The 25,435-nt window shown below is 40.7% G+C and overlaps 1 protein-coding gene, 1 long non-coding RNA gene and 3 other non-coding genes across 7 annotated transcripts; 1 reads left to right on the top strand and 4 right to left on the bottom strand.

The window, feature by feature from the left end:
- Positions 1–4: 4 nt before the first annotated feature.
- Positions 5–25,176, bottom strand: LOC6629287 (serine-rich adhesin for platelets). 2 transcript variants are annotated; one of them, XM_002054659.4, is made up of 8 exons: positions 24,585–25,176; positions 21,569–21,622; positions 9,649–9,703; positions 5,907–9,575; positions 5,726–5,845; positions 614–871; positions 356–547; positions 5–292 (listed from the first exon to the last, which is right to left on the bottom strand). In XM_002054659.4, the coding sequence occupies exons 1-8, from the start codon at positions 24,827–24,829 to the stop codon at positions 212–214; spliced, it is 4,674 nt and encodes a 1,557-aa protein (XP_002054695.2). In that variant the 5' UTR covers positions 24,830–25,176; the 3' UTR covers positions 5–211. The 2 variants fall into 2 exon arrangements, with proteins under 2 accessions (XP_002054695.2, XP_070063383.1); XM_070207282.1 differs by lacking the exon at positions 21,569–21,622.
- Positions 949–1,021, bottom strand: TRNAA-AGC (transfer RNA alanine (anticodon AGC)). Its single transcript has one exon. It is a non-coding gene; the product is annotated as a tRNA-Ala (tRNA).
- Positions 12,930–13,002, top strand: TRNAA-AGC (transfer RNA alanine (anticodon AGC)). Its single transcript has one exon. It is a non-coding gene; the product is annotated as a tRNA-Ala (tRNA).
- LOC116651882 (uncharacterized) lies at positions 13,005–16,381 on the bottom strand. 2 transcript variants are annotated; one of them, XR_011416167.1, is made up of 4 exons: positions 14,200–16,381; positions 14,098–14,135; positions 13,266–13,424; positions 13,005–13,197 (listed from the first exon to the last, which is right to left on the bottom strand). It is a non-coding gene; the product is annotated as an uncharacterized lncRNA (long non-coding RNA). The 2 variants fall into 2 exon arrangements; XR_011416166.1 differs by having other exon boundaries at positions 13,007–13,197; positions 14,098–15,417.
- On the bottom strand, positions 13,760–13,832 carry TRNAA-AGC (transfer RNA alanine (anticodon AGC)). The gene has a single exon. It is a non-coding gene; the product is annotated as a tRNA-Ala (tRNA).
- Positions 25,177–25,435: the final 259 nt, after the last annotated feature.

The following is a 25,435-nucleotide window of genomic DNA, read 5'->3' as shown; positions in this document are numbered from 1 at the left end:
TTGATTTCTATTTAGTTATATTTAACGCGGTAAAGAAATATTCTTCAATCATATTAACCGCCAACACAATAATACAAAGCTTTAACTTAAACATTTTTAATTGTAAATACAGAAGAAAGGCTCCTAAACTTAAATTACTGAAAGGAGTATTTTAAAATCTATAACTTAGTCGAAAAATAGAATTTGTATTAAAATTAAAGAGCACTCAGTTTTAAGTCGACTGATCCAGATTGAACAATTCTGATGGTATTTCCAATATTTCCAAGGAGTTGTCCTTTGACGAAGTAACGACCTGTAAGTACACCAAAAAGTTTATTTAATCTACAGCCCATTTTTAGATATATCAAATGGCTACCTTATCGCCGGCGATGGCCAGAGCAAGAACCAAACGTCCTGGTCCTTTGAAACGACCCAATTGACGACCCGTTTCCTTGTTCAGTACATAGATGAAGCCATCGTAGCAGCCTATGAGCAAGTATCTTTCTCCATATGGGGCCATGGCGACGGCACCATTACCGCAGCTCAGCGTGTTGGTCATCGAACCGCTCTACACATAAGTTGAGAGTAGGAAATTAGACTTCAAATATATGCTTGTCTTTCAGATATTACTCACGGCAAAGTCGAATTTGAACACCTCATTCTTTTGTGTGCCACAAAAGACGTGACCATCAGTCAGCAGTAAGCTGTACACATTGAGACCATCGGGTATGCTAAGACGACGCAACAGCAAGCCGGTCGCCGCATCGTGCATGAATACAAAGTTCCCCTTGCAGCCGAGCAGAATAATCTTGCGCACACCCTCCTTGGTGGCCTTGACAGCGATAATCGACTGCCCAGTGGACAGCAGAGGCATGTCCATCACTTTGTTGGCCTGCAAATGCAAACAGTAGATCCTTTTTAATTTCGTTAATAATTAAAAAAAACAACAAAAAGTTATTATATTACTCCTGGAGATGCGGGGCATCGATCCCCGTACCTCTCACATGCTAAGCGAGCGCTCTACCATCTGAGCTACATCCCCGTTGTACATGCCCAGCATTTATTGGCCCATACAAGCTTTGTCAACTGCTTTAAAAATGACCAATTTCACGAAATTCGATTTATTGACTGAATGTGCCTGGCATTGTAATGTGTATTTATTGTAGATTCAAATGTGCAACGTCATGTGAGAAACAAATTGATACTATTTCTCTTTCTCTCGCCAAGTCTATAAGTAGTCCACCTTGCCGGGGAGCTTTCGAGATGTTTATAAATAGATTTGTGGCTGAAAACTATTTAAAATATATTTGACTATCTTGAATTTACTTTGGGGCCCGTTTCCAATTCAACAAATCAAAGATAAGATAGCCTGCGCTACATCTACATTCGATTTTTAATAGTTATTATTTATTGTCAATGTAATGTTTACTTATACATTGTTTTAGGAATTCAATTGAAGCCTTTTATACATTCTTTACAAAGCAATTATACCATTTGGTTTATGGCATTCAATTTGCTTAGGCAAGATATTTTTAAACCAAAAATATTTGGTTGTTTGTTTGGTTCTTCTCTATTTAAGTTTGCTGGGCAAGCCCAAGAAAATTGATTAGCATTGCTTCAATAAGTTTCCATTCTTATTTTCCATTCATATTTCTCCGTATATAATGCTATGTATTACATTTTCTATTTCTAGACTTTACTCTAGCTATTCGTTCGATTCTTTATAAACTGCTTCTCATTGTTTCTTTATTTTATTTTGTTTTATTAATCATGTTTTTATTTATCACCAACCCCTTTCCCTTTTTCTACAGATAACTACCTTTTGTTCTTTCAAACAGAAGATAATTTGATTACAGTTAATTGATAACAGAATAAATATTGATTATGATTCACGACGATTGAGAACAATAAAAACAGCTACCTTTGGGCTGTCAAATATATAATGCTCTCAAATGATATTGAAATCTAATCTTTGGTTAAAGAATGACAATGTTATAGAGGGTAGGTTAACCCTTCTGACAAAGATTATGTCTTATGAACCGATCCGAAAATTAAGTATACAAATATTGTGGATAATGAAAAGAACGTTGTATACGACAGTTCCATTTTGGAGAAAACACTCTCTATATAATGGAAAAGTTAAGTTTGATGCTCCGTTTAAGATCAGATACAATTTTATATGAACCGAATCTGAAGTGCAATTTTTATTGTTGTATTACATATTGGCTTTTGCTATAATATATATGTATAAAAGAACATGGATTATCGTTTGGGATGTTATTTAAATGTATTGGATGCCTTAAATACTGGCTTTTTAATTTAATCTTTAATATGATTATGAATGCAGTTTGGACGACGCAGCAATTGGCAATATGATATGTTTTAAGGTTTTATTGGGAGGGATTCAGCACTATTTCCCAATAATAATCAAAATCATAAGAATAATGATGAATATTTTAATATTGCAGGTCATAAATACAACCAACCTGTCTATAGAATTGGAAATAGGCCCAAAATGTCGAACCACATTTTGAATGGTATTTTTTTTCACACTCAGATAGTCTAATATTGAAAATATCTGAGATATTACTAAGCAACTCTTTTAATTAACATTCTCAATTGTTAGAGAACCTTCCAGAGGCCATTAGGCTAAATAAAGTTGGGCTAGCCACATCTAGAAAATTCTGTGGTCAAAGCGGGCAGAAACTAAAACTGAAAACAAACAACGGTAGGTGCCAGGAGTTCACCCTATGATTAATGCGTCCACCCTCAGACTCCTACACTCTATGCGTATCAAACTCTGATCAAACATATAGAACATGGAAGGCACTATAATTTCAACAACATTAAAAAAGAGCGAGATGGAGAAGGAGGCACTGCAGTTCACATAGATGCATAGATACATATGTGTGTGTGTAACTATGTACAGTTATGGATGGGGCTTTTGCAAGATGGCGTCGTCTGTATGCCTGCAACTGCAAAATGCAAGAAGAGGAGAAAAAGACAACCAAATACAGAAATGTAGTTAAAAGTGCTGGAGGCGCAACTAAAATTCTCAATTTCGTTGCCGTTGCGTTGCTTTGTTTATTTAGTGGTTGCAAGTACGCCTGCCACACCCACAAAGACCGAAGGCCGTATGCAATTTGCTGCTGCGTCGGATGCCGTTGCTACAAAACAACAACAATAACAACATAAACGAGCAACACTTACATACATCGGGACCTGGGCTGGTGCCGGCAAATAACCAACCCGATTCGTCAGACCCAGCCAATGAGAAAACGGCGCTGCCACACTCACATACACATGCATACATAGACATACAGACAGGCGGCGTCATTTTCCAGAGACACAACACAACAAAACAGGAGCCAACCAGCAAGAAAGGCCACCCACAACAACAATAACGGGAATAACAACAACACACACACACACACAACGACAGGCCCGAAGACATTCCAATTGCAGTGCCTTGGAAGGCCTTGTCTGCAATAAGCCAACGACAGAGAGAGAGAGAGAGAGAGAGAGAGTGAGCGAGAGCCGACAAAGTGAGGGAGAGAGAGAGAGAGAGAGAGGAAGAGTGAGCGCGGACAAGTGTGAGTGAGAGCTAGTTGTGAGTACATAGTTTGTATTTTATTTAAAATTGTTTTGAGTAAATAGCATATAAACATTTTATTTGCTGCTGCCAAATTGCTGATGCTGGCGACGTCGCCGCGACGTCGAATCTAACGAATGAGTGCAAGAAACACACAGATAACCAGCTAACGGTTTGTGCAGCAACAAGAAACTGCAGCAGAAAGAGACATGCGCATTACAGTGTGCTAGAAGAGCGACGAACGTTTAACAGCCTCGTGCCGGCTGCTGACACCGAACCAGAGCTGAGAGTGTGAGAGAGCGCACGAGCGGGCAATGAACGTTGCAGTGCGCAAGAAAGTGTGAGTCAGCAAAATATACAGTAAACTAAACATGAACACATAAAAACTTAAATAAACAACAATAGGGAATACGAGTGTGCGTGTGAGCGAGAAAACGAAAACGAAAACGAAAGCGCACGCTATTGAGAGGGGGATAATGCTGCAATGCTGCCACCGTTAGCGCTGCAAGCAGCCTGCGCTGCAGTTTGCTGTTGTTTGTTGCAACTAACCCCCAGCCTTGGCTATATACAACTATGTATTAGGTTTTTGGCCAAGCAACGTGCAGCAAAGCCAAACGCACACAAAATAAAAACACACAACACGGCGACAGCAAAATATCAAGCAATAGCAGCAAAGCAATTGTGCAAGAAGCAACGCCTTCTAGCATGCATACAAATGCAGCTGGTTGGGTCTATAGCAGCGGGGCGTGTCTGATGTTTAGGTGAAGCTTAATATTTAGTAAATAACTAAGAGCATGCACAAGTACAGTCGCCATAGCAGCAGTTGGTGCATGCTGCGCGAAAATTTCTGTAGCATACTTTTGGGCAACGGCCGTGAATTATCCGCACGTCGCAGCCATAAATCGAACGCTGCCAAAAAATTAAGACTTATCGCCTTCGCCCTCAGCGCAAAATTGTAATGAAGTGCCAGCTTTGCACCATCATCCGCACCACCGCACCACCGCACCATCGCACCGCGGCAGCACATCCAATTTGCGTATATCGCTGGCGAAATGCGAAAGAAAAAATAAATTCGATTTGATTTTCATTGTCTAGACATTGGGTTCGTTCGATGGCTGCTTAATGCCAATTCGTTGTTTTCCTTGCTACACTTGGCTCCCGACGATGGTGGCAAGGTGTGGACACGACCACGTAGAGGAGTGTGTGCCGTAGTCGCCGTAGTCAGAGCTATTCACTTTTTAATTGAATATTTTTCAAGTGTTTATTTGACAGCTAAATATTTAATGAGCCGCACATTAATTAAATGCGGGTCCAGGTACGAATCTCACGGCATTCGGGCAGAGCAATGGCTGCAGCAGCACGAAAAATCATTAAACTATAGCATAATAAGTAGAAAATGGCGCCTTGAAGTATGCAACACATTTGTTGGCAAAATACAAAACGATTGTTTAAAAGAATTGGAAGATTATTCAACTCCATTTTACATAAAATATACTTTTCTTTACTTAAGTCTATTCTAATCAATCGGAATTCATTTCCAGACAGGTGAAAATTTTTGATAGGTTAATACATTTTTGACAAGTTTTACAGTTAAAAATTTAAAAGCTTTCAGATTTTTTCGAGAATAACATAATATGAGCAGCATGTCAAAAATTATTTCCACTCATTTCGTTAGAAAGTGTAGAAAAGTATTAATCGAAAAGTAGTTTCTATGGGTGAAAAGCGGGAGGTAAGCTCTATTTCTGACCAGATTATAGTTTCAATTTACTAAATTTATAGTTTTTCGATTCGAACAGCTGTAGAAGTAAATGTTCATAAAGATCTTGAAAATTAGTTTAAGGCAAAAATGTGGCAAATTTTCACTGTTGCGGGTGGAATTGCCAAAATCGCTGAAACGCTTATTCACATAGAATTTACGTGAAGTTTGAATTATGAAATGTGCGAAACAACTCAGCTTAATTTGCACAAAGAGCTTTAAAAATTATATTAAAGCCAATCGGATTGGAAATATTATAAAAAAGAAGAAACCGATATTGTTTGATAGAAATCGGGCGATTTAAGGATTCTTTAAAAATTCTTTAAAAATTCTTGAAATATTTTAATTTTTCAATAATATTTTGTAGCTGTTATATTTGAAAATATTTTAAGACTTACCGCAATATTATATGTAAAAATATTGCCCCAACGGCTGCCAATGAACGCAACGCCCCACTCGATGTCAATAGATTGTAGGGGTTCCTTTACGTAGACTGTCTGCATGACACGCTCCAGATTCTGCTGGGGATTAGAAGGGTATAGAAATCGATAGATATTTAAAGCTCTTCAGGGTACGCACCTCGAGGGAGGATTTCTTGAGGAACCCGTCCAGCGATGTGGTGTATAAAAAGGATTCCTTCTCGCACAGAAACATATTTGTGATGGCCTCGCTGTGCTTGGTGATCTGGCGCTCCAGCTTGTGACTGGCGATGTTGAACATGAAGACATCACCGTTCTCCGATGCCGCTATGATGTGCACCTTGTAAATGCGTATCTGGGTGATGGGACTGCTGATGTTATGCAATCGTCCGATCGGTATAAAGCCATAGTTATAGCTCGCCACATTCGCAGTTGTACGGGTGTCGGCGGGTATTGCAGGCAGCGGCGTCGGGTTGGGCTTCAGCAGGCTGCGCGGCAGCTCATACGACATGTTGGCAAACGGCTCCGGCGGCGGCGGCGGCGGTTGCAGCGGTGGTATAATGGCCAGCGGTTGCTGTGCAATGCTGGCCGCAACGGATCTGGTCAGGCGCTGGCGCTTGGGAGAATCCCTAGCAGACACTAAGTTTGGGGGCCGCTTGCTCGCGGTGTCGTGCGCCTGTTTGGGCTCTTTTGGCTCTTCCTTGATGTGCAGCTGCGAAGTCATAGGCCGGGGCAGAGGCGCTGGATGCTCTGCGGGCTGTTCGATTTCTTCTTCGGACTTGCCAGCCTCATCGTTCGATCGGGCGGGCTCCTTGGAGCGCTTGGCTGGACGCCGGCGTCTGGTTAGGTAGCGTACACGTTTGAGGACACAGCGACGCTTGCGCTGCTTGGGTTTGCTGCTGTCGGAATCCGCAGAGGCTGTTGGGCCAGCGTTTTCCTGCGTTGCCGATTGCATCAGTGGCGGCGGCGAGTTCGTGGGCGTAACTGTTGATGGGGGCGTGACGGTTGTCGCTTGATTCCTAGCAATTACCGTGTTGAGCAGCAGAAACTTGCGGCTCTGCAGCTCAAGGCTGAGCATCTCCAAATCGGATTTCTCTCGCTGAAACTTCATGATCATCTCCTCGAGGAAACCGCGCCGATTTTGATTCTCGAGCAGGCGTCTATCAATCTCGAGCAGACTGTGCGTAACCGAATCACCCATCACCAGGATGGGCTCGCTCGGCGAGAAGCAGCCGGGCGACAAACGCGGCACAGTCGAATCCAGACCCACATACGGCAATCCCAAGGGCAGCCCGTGCAGCGACCGACTTGCCGGCGTCGGCGTCCCATTCCGTGGCGGCGTGAGCGGCATCAAAGACTGTGCCGCGGGCTCAGCAATATTCGCGCCACTGCAGTCCCTTTGATGTGGCCCAGACGCGAGCTCAGCGCTTTTGGATGCGTTTAGCTCTAACGCGGTTGGGCTGATGGTAAGCTCGTTAGGCGCGCGCTGCTCCTTCTCCAGCTGTTGTTTGCGACGCGCCGCCGCCGTTTGCTTCTGCAGATTCACCACATTGACAACTTCGCGCAGCAGGAAGTCGATGCCCAGCCGATTGTCGTTGGCCTTGAGATTCTGCTGCATTTTGGCCACCTCGATTTTGCTGAATGTCTGCGAGTTGTGCTCGCTGCTGGTCACCACGCAGGAGATGAAGTGCAGGCGACTCTGCAGGCTGGCGCAGTGGCTGCTGCGATAGCGTTGCGCCAGCGAATCCTTTAGCCGGGGCAATATCAGCTTCTCAAAGCTGTCCACAATGTTGTTGGCATCGCTCTCCAGCTTTTGCTGGTAGCGACGCTTGGTGGACTCGTTGCTGCAGCTGGACGAGGAGCTCGAGTGATCGCTGGCGGCGCCATTTGCTTCAGCATCGGCCGCTTTATACACTGGCGGCGTCCCATCCTCATGCTCATCCTCATCCTCCGAAGAGCTGACCACAATAACGTTGTAGCTTTCATCGGAATCACTTAAATTTCCCGCAATTTCCTTTTTAATAGCTGACTCCTTCAGCATTGCGCCAGTCTCTGTTGCGGGTAACTCTTTTGCCGGAGTGGGTAGCTCTTTTTCGGAAATGTGCAATTCTTTTTCTGTTTCTTTCTGGCCGCCTGCTTTATCCTTGTCAGTTCTCGTTCTTTGCGGCTTAGGCTTGGGTATGCCGGCCACATCTTTAGCTGAGCTGCTCTCGGAGCTTTGGCTCGTGTCCTTTTCGCTTAGCTGTCCACTGGCAAGTCTCTTGCCCGACATGGCCTTGAATTGCTCGGCCACCTTTAGGCGTTGCATCAAGTCCGTTGAGTTCTCCTTGGCCATGTGATCTGTTGCAATGGTCGCTTGAGCTTCAGTTGTTTCCTTATTGGAAGTTTCGCTCTGCCTGGTCTCCTGATCGTCCTCCGTTGACCTGATGGCGGCGCTATTGTCCTCCGCCTCCGGTGCTGATATGTGTATGCCAAAGCACTTTTCGATCTCTTGCAACAAAAGCTGTGGCAACTTGATGGCGTCGACGATTTCGTCCTCGACTAGATCTTTGGCTGGCTTATCCTTTGGCTGCTCCAATTCAATGGCCTTCAGCTGGCGTCGTATCTCCTCGCGCAGGCGTCGTCGCGCCTGCAGCTTCAGATGCTCGTTGTATATCGTATCGCTATTGTTGATTATGTTCTTCAGACTCTCCTTGTCCATGCTGGCCAGACGGTCATTGATGCTATATTCGCTGTGGCCATTGCCATTATTATGGCTGACGGAGCTGCTGACAGTACGCCGACGTGTTTGGATCGCTGTCCTTTGCGTAGATTTGGCTCTGCTGCCTGCCGGCGGCCCTGTGCTGGCCAGGAGCTGCTCCTGCGTGACGGCGAGTATTTCCTGCTTGAGCAGTTCGGCCAGCGGTCGCACCTGTATCTTGGGATATGTTTTATTGGCTATTGTTTTTGCAACGCTCTGCTCTGGCTGCTTGGTCGCCCTGGACTCTGATAGATTCTGCTGAAACTTATGCCTAATATTGCGCTGTAGAGCACTCGAAATACTATTTCGTAGTAATCTTAATTCGGAGTAGTTTCTGGTTGTGATACCAGCAACTTTTCTAGGACTTCCAGCTACTTTGTCGCTCCTCCTATTATCTTTCACTATTTCTTTAGCTTGCTCTGGCTTGTCTTTAAATTCGTCTTTGTTGAGTTCTAAGGGACTTGCTGTAGAATTGTTTTCTTCAGGTTGTTCTTTTGGTTCTTGTTTTTCTTCAGATGATTCTCTTGATTTGGGTCTATGTTCTTTTATGGTATCTGAATCTTTATAGTTGTTCTCGGTTTCATCAATTTTGTTATCCGGCGCAGAATGAATTTCTTCGTTATCTTCCCGATTTGAAATCGTAATATTTCTGCTATTTTGATCTTCCTTAGTTGGGCTCTGTAAGCTCTTTTGATTCAATTGGCTCTCTTGAGTTTTTGTACAATGTTCATTTGTTTCGCTGCTTTTGTTCTGGGCTTCGCATCGTTTACTCTTGAGATCTTCACTTATCCACGTCCTGCTGGCACTGGAGCTGCGAAATGTATTGTTTACGTGTTCCCTCTTCTTATCTGTTCTATTCGCACTTGAATTTCTATAAAAATCAGTTCTCTCGCGGAACGATGAATCCCGTCGAAAATCTTGTCGCTCACTGCGATCGTAGGAGCTTGAATTCGTAGATTGGTTCCAATTGCTGTTATCCTTTCTATAGTTTGACGATTGGCTCCAATTTGTGTTGTCCTGTGTGTATTTACGATATGAATCGCGCGGATTATTTTGCGGGTAGTACTGATTCGAACAGTAGTTATTCCGCTGCACAAAGAGAAAGATCCATAGAAATACAAATGCATAAAGGAGTCGCTGCTCGTGTTTGCCGTGTACTTACATTATTATTATTGCTATTGCTATTATTTTTACAATTGCTTTTATTGTTATATATCCTGCAAGTAGAATACCAATTGAAATGCATTAATATGTAAGTAAGAGCTTTGCTATCAGATTCAATTCTAATTAGGCAAAACTCGCGCTCATTACAAAAACATAAACTACGGAAAACATGTTACAATAAAAACAAAAAAAAAAAACATCAAGTTCTACAAACAATAAAGGAATAATTAATGTAATCAGGCAACGTGCTCGCTTTCTGCCAAGTTTTAGTCAACTTTGAGGCACGTAAGAATGAAAGAACTCTCAGCCATTAATTTAACAGATTTAAAATTTATAACCACAAGCCCCTACGCGTTCCGTTGCGCCCCTCCACCTATTTGAGTATGCAAAGGTGCGAATTCCTTTTGGCGCTGAGCATTTTTTTTACCTGCCTTTCGGCATGTCCTGCTTTTGTTTTGGGTTCGCTCGAAAATCTCGTTAAGAAATGCTAAAATATACGACCACAAATCTTGTGTAGCTGTTGCTTTTCGTTAATGTAATTTGTAACTTAAACTAATTAAAAATTTAAAAATGTCGCCAAAACGAATTCCATGCTAAAGAAAAACAGCTTTGCATAATTTTTCCAGTTCCTATATTTCTAGATTGACTGCAGCTGGCATTGGCAAGGTTAAAGACAATAAAAGTTTGTATTGAGAACTGCTCAAAATATATACCACAATAAGTATTAAATAAACTAGATATGTATCCCACAGAAGAAGCCATCCGTAGAGTATTTACATTTTGGATCAGCATCTACAGCCGAGTAGATATAGCCATGTCCGTCAGTCTGCTTAAAGTTTCGACTTCAAACATTGCACAGGTTCGTCTTTGTCTTTCAGGCAGTACAATCAGCTGGATTTGACACTAGGTTCTTGCATGGAAAACTTCTTTGTTCATCGGAGCACTAAATCATATAGTTCGAATGAAAGTTCTTGTTTTCCAAGAGATTTTTTAGCAAACTCTGCACTTTCGAGCTTCTCTCTTCTCACATATCTGCAAGAGGGAAATGTCTGCAAGAGTATTAAATCTTCGGCGTGCCGAAGATATCCCTATTTTCTCGTTTTATTATTAATATTTTTCCTCATGAATGACTTAAACTAATATATAGCATGTATATATATCTATGTGAAGGAATTGGTATGCATCAAAAGTGATCAAAGGACGCGGTTGCCCTTATTTGATTAAGGGAATAACACAACAATTTTCAGGTTCATTTCGAACCACAGAAACAAACAAACTAAATTCGATCTTTAAGCCCATTCGTCACGAACCAGAGAAAACACGCTGCTACCTTCGGTAAAGAAAAAAAAAACATAAATTCAAAACCTAGTGCAAGAATTTGGGTCCCAAATAAAAATTAATATGCATAACGCATAACGGAAAGAAAAAACTTAAGAAAATTTATGCAGTGATGAGTGAAAAAGGATGCCACTCTCGGCCCGAGAGTTCGAAAGGCAAAAAAAAAAAGTCACAACACGCTCGCCGGAAACTGGGAACGGGCGGCAAAGTCAAATGTCATGAGGCGTATGTGACAAGTGCCCTAATGAGCAGAGGGGGAAATGCGGGAGGGCACCTACATAAGTATTTGTCAAATCAAGCCTCAAAGCCCCAACCTAACTAATGAACCTTGAGCTGGGCGTGTCGGGCAAAGGCAAGTCAATTAAAAAAAAAACAGCAAAAAGTACGTGCCACTAGAGCTAGGCGAGCAGCAGGTGAGAGAGAGAGAGAGAGAGAGAGAGGGGGAGGGGGGGCTGCGGAGTGGAGCTATGAGCAAATATTTTCGAGACAGCAACTAAAACTTGCAGACTGTCTTGAAATTAAAATTACAAGACGCTCGACTGACTCGCAGATGGGGAAATGCTGACAAAAGTTTTTGTTGGTAACATTTCTTTTACGATTCGCATGGGTGCCAGAAAGTAAGCAAAAGTAAGTCGGAAAAGTGCCACTCGCGGCGCCTCAGTCATTAATTTTGTATATCATTGAGTTTTACGATGCTCATAAATATGAAAACGTTTAACTCTTGCCAAGCAGCCGGGGTTGGGGTACCCACCCGCGGCTACCTTGTTGTATATGAGACAAACTAATTGTTGCTGCTTACGCGATGTGCTCGTAATGTCTTTTTAAGCGGGGACACGCTTCCCACATGTTTTCACAATGTTTCACTGATAAAACAACAACATCAACAACAACAATAGTAGACAGAAGCAATTAGTGGGTGAGTTCTGGGGTACATTGTGCTGTATTGTCGCAGGGGCCCTTCGTTCTTGATGTGCAACAGCTTGAGGTAATTTTCAACTTTTCTCGTCGGCTTCAACGGGTGACTCGTTGACAGGCGTGCTCCTGTTTTGTTTGGTTTTAATTAAAGCCCAAAACACAAATTGTGTACAAGATACTCGTAAAGGCACTTTATTGGGAGGAGCGGGCTCTCATAATAAACAAGCTTTGCGTTAAATCGACATTTAATTGTGGTTTTTCTTCAAGTCAGAACACGTTGAGTTGCAAATTGAAAGTAAAGAAAGAGCTATTTTTTTTTGGAATTTTAAGTATTTCTACTCTGTTCATAATTATCAAAAGTCAAAGTGCCTGACAGTCGAACAGTCCAGAACTCAAACAATGATCAAGAATATTTATTTTGACTTATTTAATAGGTAACTAAAGCTTAAAGCAGAGTATTAAGCAGTCTGTTAAACCCCACTGCAACGTTTTAACTTGTTTATTTTTATCAAAACATTTTACTTTTCATCTTTTGTCATATATAGTTAAAATGGGATAGATATTTCTGACTGTGTAAACTGCAAAAGCTAAAAAAATTTCAAATATATATTTTCCTATACCATACGCAAAATTAATATATACATATATATATACTTCTTTATCATTATCTACTTCTATTACATATTATCGATAAATATCGATATTAGCAGATGATTTCTTTTAGCAAATTTGTATTTACCAAAAAATCTCTTCAGTTAAGCTCTGTGACTAAAACTATTGTCTTCGAACGTTGAGTCTTAACAACCTCAATTTGGTCCGGCACACCCAGGGCATACATATCTCAGGTTGACCACTGCAAACCAGTTCGAGCCAAGCTTAAAAGCCAATTTGGGCCACATTCCGTCGTAGCTTGAATTTCAATTGAATCTACAGTAATTGTAATTCGATTTCGGTTAGCGACAAATGGGTGGAGTGGGCATAAAAACTGCGATAGTTATTGAGCCTTTTTATGAGTCAGTACAACAAGGGGATGTAGCTCAGATGGTAGAGCGCTCGCTTAGCATGTGAGAGGTACGGGGATCGATGCCCCGCATCTCCAAGGATAAACTTCTGTTTTTTTTTTATTTCTTCTTTCTGTCAGTATTGAAAAATAATAATAAAAAGAAAACATCCACAACATAACAAAACACTTAAAACAATTAAAAAAAAATAGCAAAACACATAAATTTTGAGAAGAGGACAGCAACAGCTTAACTAGCTTAGCTTAGCAGTCGTCAGGGAAGAAAAGTTTGTCCTGTGTGCGGTGCAAAAATTAAAACAAAGGCTTCTCATAAATAGCACATCATGTATCATTTACAATACCCAAACCTGTCCTTTCCGTGGACCCCTGAGTTTACTCTGTTTCCTGTGTGCTGTCGCCTGCGGCTGCCTGTGGCAGCCAACCGCCTTCTCCCCCATACTGCTGTTCGTCCTGGGACCATGTTTCTGGCTTTGGCTGCTTGTTTAATTGCTGGCAAAGTTCTGCGAATGCAGGCGAGTAAACAAACATTGGCATATTGTGCCTGATTTATGTGCGACAATGTGTTCGTTCTGTTCTCCGTGTGTTGCCCGCACCGCCCTTTGGAATGAGCACCAAATCAAATTACGCGACCTGATTGTCGACATGAGGGCGCCGCACGGGGGCGTGCAGTCTGGTAGGCAGCATCTAATGCCAAAGTCGTTTGGCAGTTACAAAGCGACCTTTGAATATTCATTAATGCGCCTGCTTCTTGACTATCAAAAATGCAGACGTCTGCGTATTTGTTTCGTCTATCGGCGGTAGCAAAAAATTCCATTTTCCTGGATATTGTACAACTTGGAGATGCGGGGCATCGATCCCCGTACCTCTCACATGCTAAGCGAGCGCTCTACCATCTGAGCTACATCCCCATGTGTTGCTGGCCAAACAATTCTCATGCTCAAGTGGCCAAAAGTGTTGACAAAGTGCAATGCCAGCGAAAAGCAAAAGTGAAGGGAAAGCTTTTGGCCCGGCCAATACTTGGCTACTTGAGTTTCGATTCGAATCAAAGAAGGCGTGCTCAAAATACTCGCACTTGACGAATTCGAAACAAGTTAACTGTTTCGCTTGTATCTTGGTCGTTTAAGTATTTTAACTGATAAGCACTTTGTCTATTGTTAATAAAAATTAACTTACTTTCATTCACCTTTTGTTCGTGATTTTCGTATAATTCTCTACAAGCAAAAAATAAATCATTTATATTATTTATCAACAATCGAAGTGCCGATATGTCTATACAACAAAAACTTATCTAAGCCACATTTTCAAAGCCAATTTATTTAACGAGAGAAATATGATGCAGAAGTCCACTTTTGATAAATTGTTTCTAAATTTAAAACTTGAAATGTGTGTGTTTATGTAAAATATATTGAAAACAATACGTAAGCTCTTTTTGTGTTCAATCGTAGCTATAAACAAAATGACTAGTATTTCGAAACTAAACAGACTTGGTTATACAAAAAGAAGTAAATAATGCGATTGATACTCTCAATTAGTGATTTATATATATATAAATCATGAATAGTTTCTTGTGACGGTAAAGTGATCCGGTACGGCTTTCGGCAATAAAAAGCCCAATAATGCAAAGTTTTAACAACATACCTTAAGGGACTTTTAATTTAAAAAGGAAACAAATGAATTTGTCTAAATAGATTCGGTTACATTTTTGTGCAAAATTAAACTACGCTTCGTAAAGATATTAAGAAGAACTGCTACGTAGCTTATCTATTTATAGCTTTGGAAAATAATACTTGTATTATGTTGCCTCGCGCAAATAAATAATTGCCTTCTGTTTTAATAGAATGTTATGGGTAAGGAAGGGTTAAATGATATTGTGTAGAGGCAGAAGAAGGCATATCCGATCTTATATAAGTCTTATATAAGTCAACTCATATCCAATTGTTTGGCTTATGCACGATATCTAGAGCACTCTTCTTTGTTTACTATGGAAGATTATCGAGATAAGCTATAAAAATACAAGTAGGTCTTTAAATTTCAAACGACAAAGTTAGCAAACGTCGTACAATCGTCTTGAGTTAACATTATTTACCCAACTATAGGAAACAATCCAGAACAGCTTCTGCAATAATGAATTGCATGACTAAAGTTTTGTTGCCATTTTATTCTTTATACTCTATTAAAGGGCATTATCATTGTGTTATGAACTTTGTTAGGATCATGTACGTGTGTTTGTTCTAATGAAACTTGGCATTGATTCACATTTTAACTGCCGGTCGAATGTATTAAATGAGAGTTAGTCGAATTAGAGAATTCGTACTTTTCATATATAAAATACGTAAGGGTATTTAACCTTTAAGAGCCCGAAAAACACATTCTATTTGCTCGTTTTTTATTTGGTTCTAAAAAGAGCATTGAAAAATCGAAACTTTGATAGAATTGTAAGTAACCCGCATAATCAAGTGGCAGGAATTTTTTGGTCGTTTGTTTCGTAGCCAAATTTGCTGGGCTCTTTGTCGTTTTGTTGCATGGCCTGTAAAGTCTATGAAACAACAAACAAACAAACAAACAATAAAATATTGAGCACATTAATGTTTAGTCAGACGTAAAATTACTTTTAAGTCTACTTTTTGCGGGCGAGGAGCGCAGAGACTCTATCCCCACGAGCCATAAAGACGTTAGATAAAACGTTAGATGCATATTTATGATATAGCACTCGCAATTGAGCTGAGGAGACGAATGGAAGGGGATACGTGGCAGTTCTCTGACACTTGGTTGACTGTCATTTTTCGGTGCGCAAAGCTTTCATAATGCTCGATAATGAAAAATGAAAATTTTTCACTTTTGCTACATTGACAAATGCGCACGGCCACGGGGCATGGGGCATGGGGCATGGGGCATGAAGGCGGATTGTTGGGCTTACGACGGGCCCGTCTTGGCCATAATAAAAGTTTACGCAAGTGTTTTGGATTTAATTAAGAATAAGAAAAATGAAAATGCCAAACTTTTCGATTGCCAGATGCGCGCGTCTCGCATAAGCGGATTTGCCAGAGACATTTATTGTTATTTCTGCTTCAAATTTGTTTACGTTAATTAGAAGGAAGCTCTGCCCAGATGCCAGAGAAGGATGCCTTCAAAATTTGATCATTTCAATGAACTTAATTGACTGCTGCAAAAATCATTTTCGAAATAAATATAATTTCGCATAATTATTAATTTGCATTTCCTTGAACGCAATTAAGAAATCAATTGTGGGCTAAAACCTTACATCTTTCAAGTTGTCTTAACTTTTCAGAGTCATTTACAGACTTCTTTATCTTCGCGCTTAGAGCTATAAGTAGATACTTCTAGATCTGGAATATTGAAAAATATTTTTATATAGCTAGTATACTTAATATTGCAATAGTTCTCATTCTCAATGGATTTACTTTTTTATTACGTGAAAGAAATTAAATTCTTTCGCATTTTCAAACTGGTTTTTGGCATGTTTACAAGTATAAGCTGCCTTTTTTAATAACACAAATTGCTAATGGTTAAATGCAATTTATAATTATATAGTTTAAAACCTAATTGGAAATTTCGAGCTCACCTTTGTGCTTTGATGCGAATGATAATATACTTGGTGCGTCTTGCTTTGCTCTTAGGACATAGGCATTAAAAATTGAATGCAATAAAACGAATCACAGCTACTCGAGCTTAATTGGCAACTTTGTTACCGGAGCACTAACTAAATACTAAACGCGCCTAAATTACCGCAACTAAATCAGTCTGTCGATTGCCAAAGTCGACCACTCTCAAGTCCAATAAGTTAACTCAATCACAATAATTCACGACAATGTCCAAGAGCACATCCCAAGTACAACTCACGTTTCGCCGCTTGAAGCGACACTTAATTGTTTATGAATTGGCAGACAGGGTGTGCGTGTGTTTGTGTGTGAAACATAAAGCACCCTGTGTGCAAGATATTTACTGTTTGTTTTGTTTTTTTTTCAGAACGTCGCGGTTGATAAAGCGGAAACGGAAGCTTGTGTGTAAATTTGTGAATTAATTTCCTTATAGAAATTTGAGTCCTAAAATTTTATAATTTATTTATGTTTGTATTATTATTGTTATTAAAATTGTTTAAAGTACGATGTAGTATATATTTTAAGAGTTAGTACTAATCATTTAATTTGTTTTCGAACAGTTTTGTATTGAAAAAAATGCACAATGTAATTTCAATATTATTTAGTTTGTTGTAAAGTTATACAGTCTAACTGTGCCTAATGCATTTTTTGTTTAACAAGCATATATTACTGGACCTATTCGAATATTTAGTAAATTTTGCCTCGTTTGAATCGCGCGGGCCTCACAGATTGAAGCGGTTCAAGCGCTGCTTACGACCGGGACAACAACACACAATGCAATACACAACACAATACTACACAACAGGCTGAGCACAAGAACTTTCTGCGTGGTGGTCGTGTCACCAAATGCCGTTAACCGACGGATGCGCTCTGCAGTTGGAGTAGTTTAGCGAGCACAACAGCAATAGCAATAGCAACAACGGGCCCACAACAACAACAGCAGCAGCAGCAGCAGCAGTCGTGGTATATGGGCATGCGAAGGCAACAACAGCAAGTGCAAAAAAACACACAACACAATACCGAGCATAACAACAACAACAACAACAACAACAACAACAACAACAATGCCGTACACACACAACCAACGCATATTCAGCGAACGAGCGACGAGCCGAGGATCATAACGACTTGTACATAACACGAAGTCACGGCCCGAGAGGCGGCCGCTGCACGGCAAGCAGCAAAACAAAACACAGCACAAAACAATGCAAAATACAACAACAGCAGCAGCAGCACCAAAGTGTAACTAAATAAGATGCAACGACTGTGTGCAGTGTTGGCGGGTGGCAGGGGGTGGTGGGGGCTGCAGTAGCCACCATCCGCCCACGCTGCCCGCTTCTAGCAGCGCACGACGAACGAGCGAGCTGAAAAGACCGAGCGAGACTGACGGGACAGCCAAGGAGTAGCGCAGTCAGCGAGCTTTTCGCTAGTCCACGAAGCACTTGGCACGACTGCAGCCGACAAAGATAGAGAGAGTGCGCTGCGGCAAAGAGAGTACAGGAGAGCGAGCGAGTGCGCATGAAAAACTAAGCAAAAAAAAAAAAATAAAACGCATTGGGAAATAAAATAAAATACAAGCAAAACAACATAAACAACTACAACAATGGCAGCTGCAATGTGCAATTAATGCTTCCAAAAAATAAGAGAGAGAGCGAGAGCGAGAGCGCGAGCAAGCGAGAGAGTGAGAGAGGTAGGCAACTGCAAGCGCTGCCTGGTTGGCTGTTGCATGCTTCGATACTGGCCTGGTGTGAGTGTTGGCATTATTGTTTGTAAACTACATACAACAATACAATAAGCAAGACATGATGGTGGGGGCAACGGTAAACTGGAACTGGAGCATCGCATCTCCCGTTTACTTGCCAGCAGCACATATGTATGGACGAATTTCGGCGCATGCCATTTGCTTGTCCTGCCTATAAAAGTCAGTTAGGCTATATGCTTGAGCTCAGTTGAATTTCAACTACCAACCTTTGGACTTCGTTGGGTTATAAACAGAGAAAAACGTCACCTGTTCTATTTATTGTGGTCGTTATCAAAACCGTGAAGGAAGGTTTTGGAGTTCTTTGCCAGCAAACGGCAAAACTCTTGGATCCCTGCGAGAGCCTCTGGCTTATCAAGGTGCGTATTGAGCGCGTGCGTGTGTGTGTGTGCGTGTGTGTGTGTGCGTGTGTGTGTGTGATAACGTGCAGCTAATACATATTAATACATATAAATAACTGTTGATAGCCTATAACTAACTTGGGCCAATAGAATTAACCCATTGAGTTAGGAAATAAATAATTAATAATGTATTCGACTATGGCAAAAAGTGTTTATATTTTAAGAGAATTCGATGTATAATAAATTGCATATATATATATTTTCAAAATATTTCGGAATGTCTTAAAAGTATTTAAAGACAAATATTGAAGTATGTTCTAGTTTCTAGATATTTCCCTTAAAAGTATGCTACAAAAGCAGATCCCTTGAAACCTTCAGGAGAAAATTTGTTCATTTTCTAAATAATGTTTAAATTGTGTATAAACTACTTATTAGCCCATTAAAGATGTTAATAATTTGTTTAGTTTTTATCTGATTGAAACAAGCATCAACAAGTATCAGACCTTTTATAAATGAGTTATTTTCTTCAAAGTATAAAAATAAAATAATATTTACTAAATAAATAAATTCTAAATTCTATATTCTCAAAGTTGAAAAACGTAGTATTCTATTTAAAAAAATCACTCACATGATTTGTTTAAACGTATCTGGACTATAATTAAAGCAACTATCATATAGGTGGACGGACTACCTGATTGATTGTTAGGACTGATCACGAATATATGTTTTAAATGTATACAACATTGAGATGTAGTCGTACATACTCAGTGTTGGCTAACTTTATAACTTATAAATTTCTCACACCCAAATGCTGATATCATATTGACTTGTTGAACATATTGCACTCTTTTACAGGTCAATAACTGCGATCGCTTTGCTGAAAGCGTAATTTGCTTGATTTAAGTATCGGCTTTGAGGCCAAATACCAAATATCTTTGTGCGCATCGTTTGTTCGCACAAAGCGAGCCGACTGTAAGTAGAACCACGTTATAATGTCAGCCAAGAAGAAGCAGAATGGGATAAATAATTACAATATTCGCCTAATGACGGCAAAATGGAAGTCAAAGCTAATGAGTAAAAGTAAAATGGGTCTCAGAGCCCCAAATATCTAATCAAACGTAACCATCAAGATAAAACCTATTCAAATGTAACCAATAGTAGGGCAAATATGTAGCCAAAAAAAAAAATGTATGTAAACGTATTAGGTTAATAGCTGCTTAGGCAGTCTAATAAACAGCAATGCTTAGGTAGGCGACCAATGGTAATAGATCTAAGATAAACCATCGATAAACTAACACATGTAATGTGCCGAATCCTAACTCCGATCTCCGATTACAATGATTATGAAACCGTATCGTCGATTTAGCTTTTTACACAACTGTTCGCCCAGCGAGAGTTCCACATTGGCATCGTCCGCTCTATCCGGGGCTTTTGGTCTGTTCGCCCATCCCAGCCAGCTAACAAAATTATCCGTGGCCCATTCAAAAGTGGTGTCCGACATTTTAAGACGTGTGCGCGCCGGGTGATATGCAACTATTTTTGGCCAGGGTCCGGACCCTTGCCGTAACGCGATCTACGCGCCGTGCGTCATGCGGCTGTCGCCCCTCGCGTCGGTTGGGCGGGTGGTGGGTAACTTTGATGTTACACGTTGGGACTGCGTCCGCAAAAATGCCACGTGCATATTTATCTACGGTTTACACTTAAGCGCATGTCGCATGCCAGATATAAGTGCAAGTTTATTAAATTGCTTTGCAAATATTAAGTGCATGTTGCTATTTCTTTTTTTAAAAATTATTTTCTTATGAATTTTCTATGAATTTTGTCGTGGAATGTGTATATATTCAAAGAGTTAATCTAGCACCTTATACATGTATATTATATATAATCCACAGCTCTTTTGCAATCGAAATGTTTTAGCTAAAGTGTGCTGTTATATCCCAAGTCTGAGTCTGGTGCTTTCAGGCATATAGAATAGGCTTGCTGCCCCTTACTTAAACCTAAAAACACTTATTATTTTCTAATCAGCAAACATATGCCTTAACAATAATGAACATTTAATATGATTCATTAATTGATTTGATTTTGTTTTGGGTTCAAAACAAAGTATTCGAAAGGATGAAACTACAGGTACAAGTTTCTCTTTAAGCCTAATTTAGTCGGATATACTTCACAGAATATACTTTTTGTAAGCTTACTTCAAATTAGAAAGTAGAATATTTATAGGAAATTCGCTCGAACCAGGCCAGGCTATATTAGCCTGGGACTAAAGCCTGGCTTTTCTTTGGAAAACATATTTGGCATACGACTGGCTTTTCAAATACAAGTTCGCTTGGGATCGGGTATTACCGCATTTAGCTGGTGATATATGTAACATATTATTGCTCACAATTCTTTAGCGAGTAATCCTTATATTTTGCAATTTTTGCATATTTTGGTATATTTAGTTTGCTTGATTTAAGACTTTCTCAAGTGTCAGCTTTATTTGGGCAGTTTTTTATACGTCGTAATTTATATTCACCCATTTGATAGCCGCAGCTTTGTTTTGCAAACCCTTAACGCAAACCTTGTTAGCGCTTCTTGCTGTCAACAGCGTCCACCAAGAAATGCATATTTAGTCAAGTGTTAATAATGTGGTTGCCTTCCCTTGGGCAATCTAACCCAAGCAGCCAGGCGAACCCAACCCAACCGCCCACACGCAACTGTTTGGCAAAGGTGCAAACGTGCGTTAAAGCAAAAGAAAGCACAAGAAACACACACACACACACACACACACACACACACACACAAGGAAAACAAACAAAACAAAACACAGAGCGAGAGACAAACAAATGGCAGGCAGGACGATTGACACGAAGGAATTTTAGCACGGCAGGGAGGGGTTGGGGAGGCGGGGGAGTAGGATGAAAAGTGCAGAAAAAACTTGCCTGCGTCCGTTTTGCCAGGATTGGGTATTATAATTCGTGGACTTCTTCTGGCGCCTGTGGGAACGAGACAAATAAATATAAGAAAATTAAAAAATAAAAAAAATGAAGTATAAAAAAAAAAAAAAAACAGGCAAAATGCATAACTAAACAGAGCAGATCTTACAAATAGAGCTTCCAGTTCGAGTTGGGGTCTGTCGGGTTTTATTTTGTTATTCAAAATGTTGTCTGAGATTCGCGACGTTTATTTATTTCCGCATTGCAGCGGCCTTTTCGCATTTTTCCATTCATTTCAAGAATCATTTGACTCTGACGCCGTCTTGGCTTCCATTGTTATAACAAGGATTGGCATGGGGCAACCTTCCTTTTTTTTTTTTTTTTTTTGTTTATCTTAGGCCTGCATGAAGTTGAAAATGAAGTTTTCTTGCCATGGATTTTTAATTTGCTGGCGCATAATTAGAAATGCAACTATTCCTGCTGAGTCTGTGGGGCTAATTTGCGGACAATAAACAAGTCGACGGCAGTCAATGCGACAGTATCTGGCAGATACTTTTCCCGGCGCGTCACGTAGTTTCATCGGCAATTGGCCAAAAAGTTATTGCCTAGGTGAATTGACAAGCAGCACACTGAGCGCACTCACACGGAAATTTCAATGACAATGCCCGGGGTCCAGCCACAGCCGGAGTCCGAGCCAACCAAGCGTGAGCCAAAGGTATCTTATGGATAGCCGCAGGCCCTCTGTGACACCACCCACTTAAAATTTATGTGTTAATTTTAAGATGCCCGCGACCCACAGAGTTTTTACTTTGAATTTTTTTCTTTTTTTTTTTTTTTGTTATTGCCTCGGACAGGGCAGTATTTTTCACAACAGCATTTTTTTAGGGGTTGCTGAAGGATCTGGTCCAGGTGCTGCCGGGGTCAGCATTTGGTGGTAATAAATGAGCTAATAATAAGTGAAATGTGCTTTTGAGTGACCCTAAACAATGGCTGTGGGCTGGAGGGGGCGGGAAGCGGTTGGCCCTCTAGAAATTGCTGTGAAATTGAGTTTGAAAAAAGTTCTCAGCGGGCAGCTGAAAAATGCGCAAAAGTGTCGCAAATTCCGTTGCTGACATGAAAAGATTTGTTTATAATTAATTTCTCTCGGGATTTTTTTTATATTTTTTTACCGGACCGAAACATGTGACGCGGCACGAAATTAATTACGTTAATACCTATGGTCACATATTTTTTTTTTTTCGTTGAAAACAACGCGAAGCTCATGTAAAAATGTGGAAAGTATTTTTCGGGCTCTCGATTGTCCTTACTAAAGGGACCCAAAGGGGACCTGATCTGGTGTCTGGCTTCTTGATAATTCTGAAAACTGAATTGTTGTAGAAACGAAATGTAAATATATTTGGGAGTTAGAAAATTGGGTATATTGAAATCAATTGAAGTTTTTATGAATGGCAAACATCATGACAATGTTGTGTGGTCCTAGAGCCTCGTTAGACTTTTATGACTGGGGGCAAATGGCAGCAGCAACAACAGGAAAAGCCGCAAACAAGCTCAATGCTGAAGTGTTGCGAGGCAAAAAAAAAAAAAAGCTAAAAAAAGCCAAAAACTGTAGCCGCATGTTGTAAATTCCAATCAATTTCGGTAGCTGGCGAAAGGTGAGGTGAGGTGAGATGACGACGTCCACTCATTTGTCGGAAAATTGAGTAGACATGCAGATCCGGACAACGGAAATGGTCAAGATGCAAAAGCAGCTGGCTTGTGTCCAGTCAGGCCCTCAATTAGAGTCCTTTGGCCCATTTTATTTTTTTGTTTTGACTAGACTGAATCGCTTTTTGTGGCTTTGTCTTGGCGGCAGTGCTTGCAGCCTGTTTGGTTAACAAGATGAAGCTGACGGAGCTGCAGGCTATGGCTAAGGACAACGTCATTGAGACAAGCGCCTGGCAAACAAACAAACAAAACAACCGAAACAACAACAGCAACAGAAACAACAACATCAACAAAAGTTGTCTATGAGTCGCTTATGTGTTGTTTTTTTTTTTTTTTCATTTGGCAACATTTGCGGCCTAATGGAATTTTTGGCGCTGCCTAACTGGCAAAAAATTGCTCAAGCAGCTGGAGAAAGTCCTTACTACATGTGTGGCACATAAGCTGCTGCTGCTGCTGCTGCTGCTGTTGTTGCTTCGAATTGAAAATCGAAGTTAATATGCGCTGCAGACTGTGAAACAAATCATTTTCAAGTTGTTATACGAAATCGACACGTTTTTGCCATTTTATATTTATTATGAGCATTTTCGACTTTTTCAGCTGCTGCAGATGTGGCAGGACATAAGCAGAGAGGTGGGGGGGACCAGGCATAAAAGCTAATAATTTAAGGATATTTCATGTGTGTATAGGCATGGGCAGGATATGAAATTGCCACGCATTAGAAGGGGGTCAACTATATAGGCATTAGTCTAGTTGGCATTAACTTTATAATTTCTCATGCATGTTCTGATAAGACTTCCCCTTCGATTCTTATTCAGTTCTAATGTAGCTGCTCGTACTAAAATACTGTTATGCAGCTTATAAGCTAAAGATACCCAAGATTCCCTTGTTAACAGTTACTGCAGCAGCCAGGCGGGAGATGGGCTCGCCAAAGCTCAACAAGGTACTCGAGTATGTTAAACAGGACACGCAAACAAAATTCGTTAAGGCTAGCTATTTTAGCAGGACGCGCACAAAATATCATGTACAATACATTATGCTTATGCCAGCCACTTGGCTGCAAGGCTGTGCCACGCCAGCTCCGCCAGTCCGGGCTGTGATCCTGGGCGATGGCAGCACATAAAATTAGCAGGCACGTGAGAGCAACGCGACGCTGTGCTTGATGGCCTGCCTCATTATCATAACGTTTTGTGCGAACGTTGGCAGTTTTTTAAATTTCCTATTGGACGGGCGCGAAATGTACATATGTATTAGTGTGTGTGTGTGTATGCCTCTGTTGTGTTTGTGTGTAATGTGATTTATATATGAGATTGTAGCTCACCAGCTATTGGCATTTGGTGGGCCATTCGGATTGTGGTGCCTTTGTTGTTGCTGGCCACCTGTGTGGCATCTCTTGCGCTCCTGCAAGGCGGCAGCAGCAGTTGCAGACGCATCGGTGCCCGAAGCTGTAGCCGACATCGCTTCGGAGCCGGCAGTTGTTGTTGTCCCTGTTGTTGTTGTTGCTGCTGCAGCAGAATCAGCGGCAGCAGCAGCAGCTGTTGTGGCTGGTCCCCGACGTTCATGCATTACAAAAACTTAATAATATATGTACACTTTGTATGCATAAATATGAACTTAATTCATTATTAAGGCAGCGCCTATCACGTTTGCTGGCCGCAGTTGATAAATTCTAGTTGCCAATGGCAGGACATTTTTGTACTCTTTGTTGTTGCTTGAAACCGCAAGAGAGCGTTTTAGCTGTGTAGCTGAAGTTGCAGCATTCTCGGGCACTTCTCACTTTTGCAATTGTAAATGCTTGTTTTTTTTTTTTAATATTACAAGCAAAACACACGTAAACACATAAACTTAATCAAATTATGCACAATAGAACTCTTATTTTAATATTGCATGTGAGATTCACACAGCTGTACGCAGAGTTGCATGCGGGACAGTGCTGCCACCCGTTCTTAAAATTGGGCGCGCAAATGTACAGATTTTGAATGATGTCTGCATGTAATCAATATTGTGGCATGTTTTGAGTTTATGCAAATGTGGCTTGCGTACTGCTTATCCCTAGAGATTTCCATTTGTTTTATCTTTTTGTTTTGTCGCAACTTTTATTTGCACTGACAAAATCGTTACGTCTGCCTGCCTTGATTTTTCGCTCGGGTGTCATTTGTTATCGTTGTAGTT

The sequence above is a fragment of the Drosophila virilis genome, chromosome 2, assembly GCF_030788295.1.
Source record: "Drosophila virilis strain 15010-1051.87 chromosome 2, Dvir_AGI_RSII-ME, whole genome shotgun sequence".
NCBI classification, from domain to species: Eukaryota; Metazoa; Arthropoda; class Insecta; order Diptera; family Drosophilidae; genus Drosophila; species Drosophila virilis.
The sequence above is the reverse complement of the archived record's forward strand: the minus strand, read 5'-3'. Positions and strand labels throughout refer to the sequence as shown.

What these genes read in the sequence shown, in the direction of transcription:
- LOC6629287 (XM_002054659.4), bottom strand. Translation starts at nt 24,829, where the DNA reads ATGCATGAACGTCGGGGACCAGCCACAACAGCTGCTGCTGCTGCCGCT. An exon ending in TCAAGAAATCCTCCCTCGAG is followed by an intron (nt 5,846 to 5,906) that starts GTGCGTACCCTG and finishes AATCCCCAGCAG; the next exon opens with AATCTGGAGCGTGTCATGCA. An exon ending in TGTTCAAATTCGACTTTGCC is followed by an intron (nt 548 to 613) that starts GTGAGTAATATC and finishes ACTTATGTGTAG; the next exon opens with AGCGGTTCGATGACCAACAC.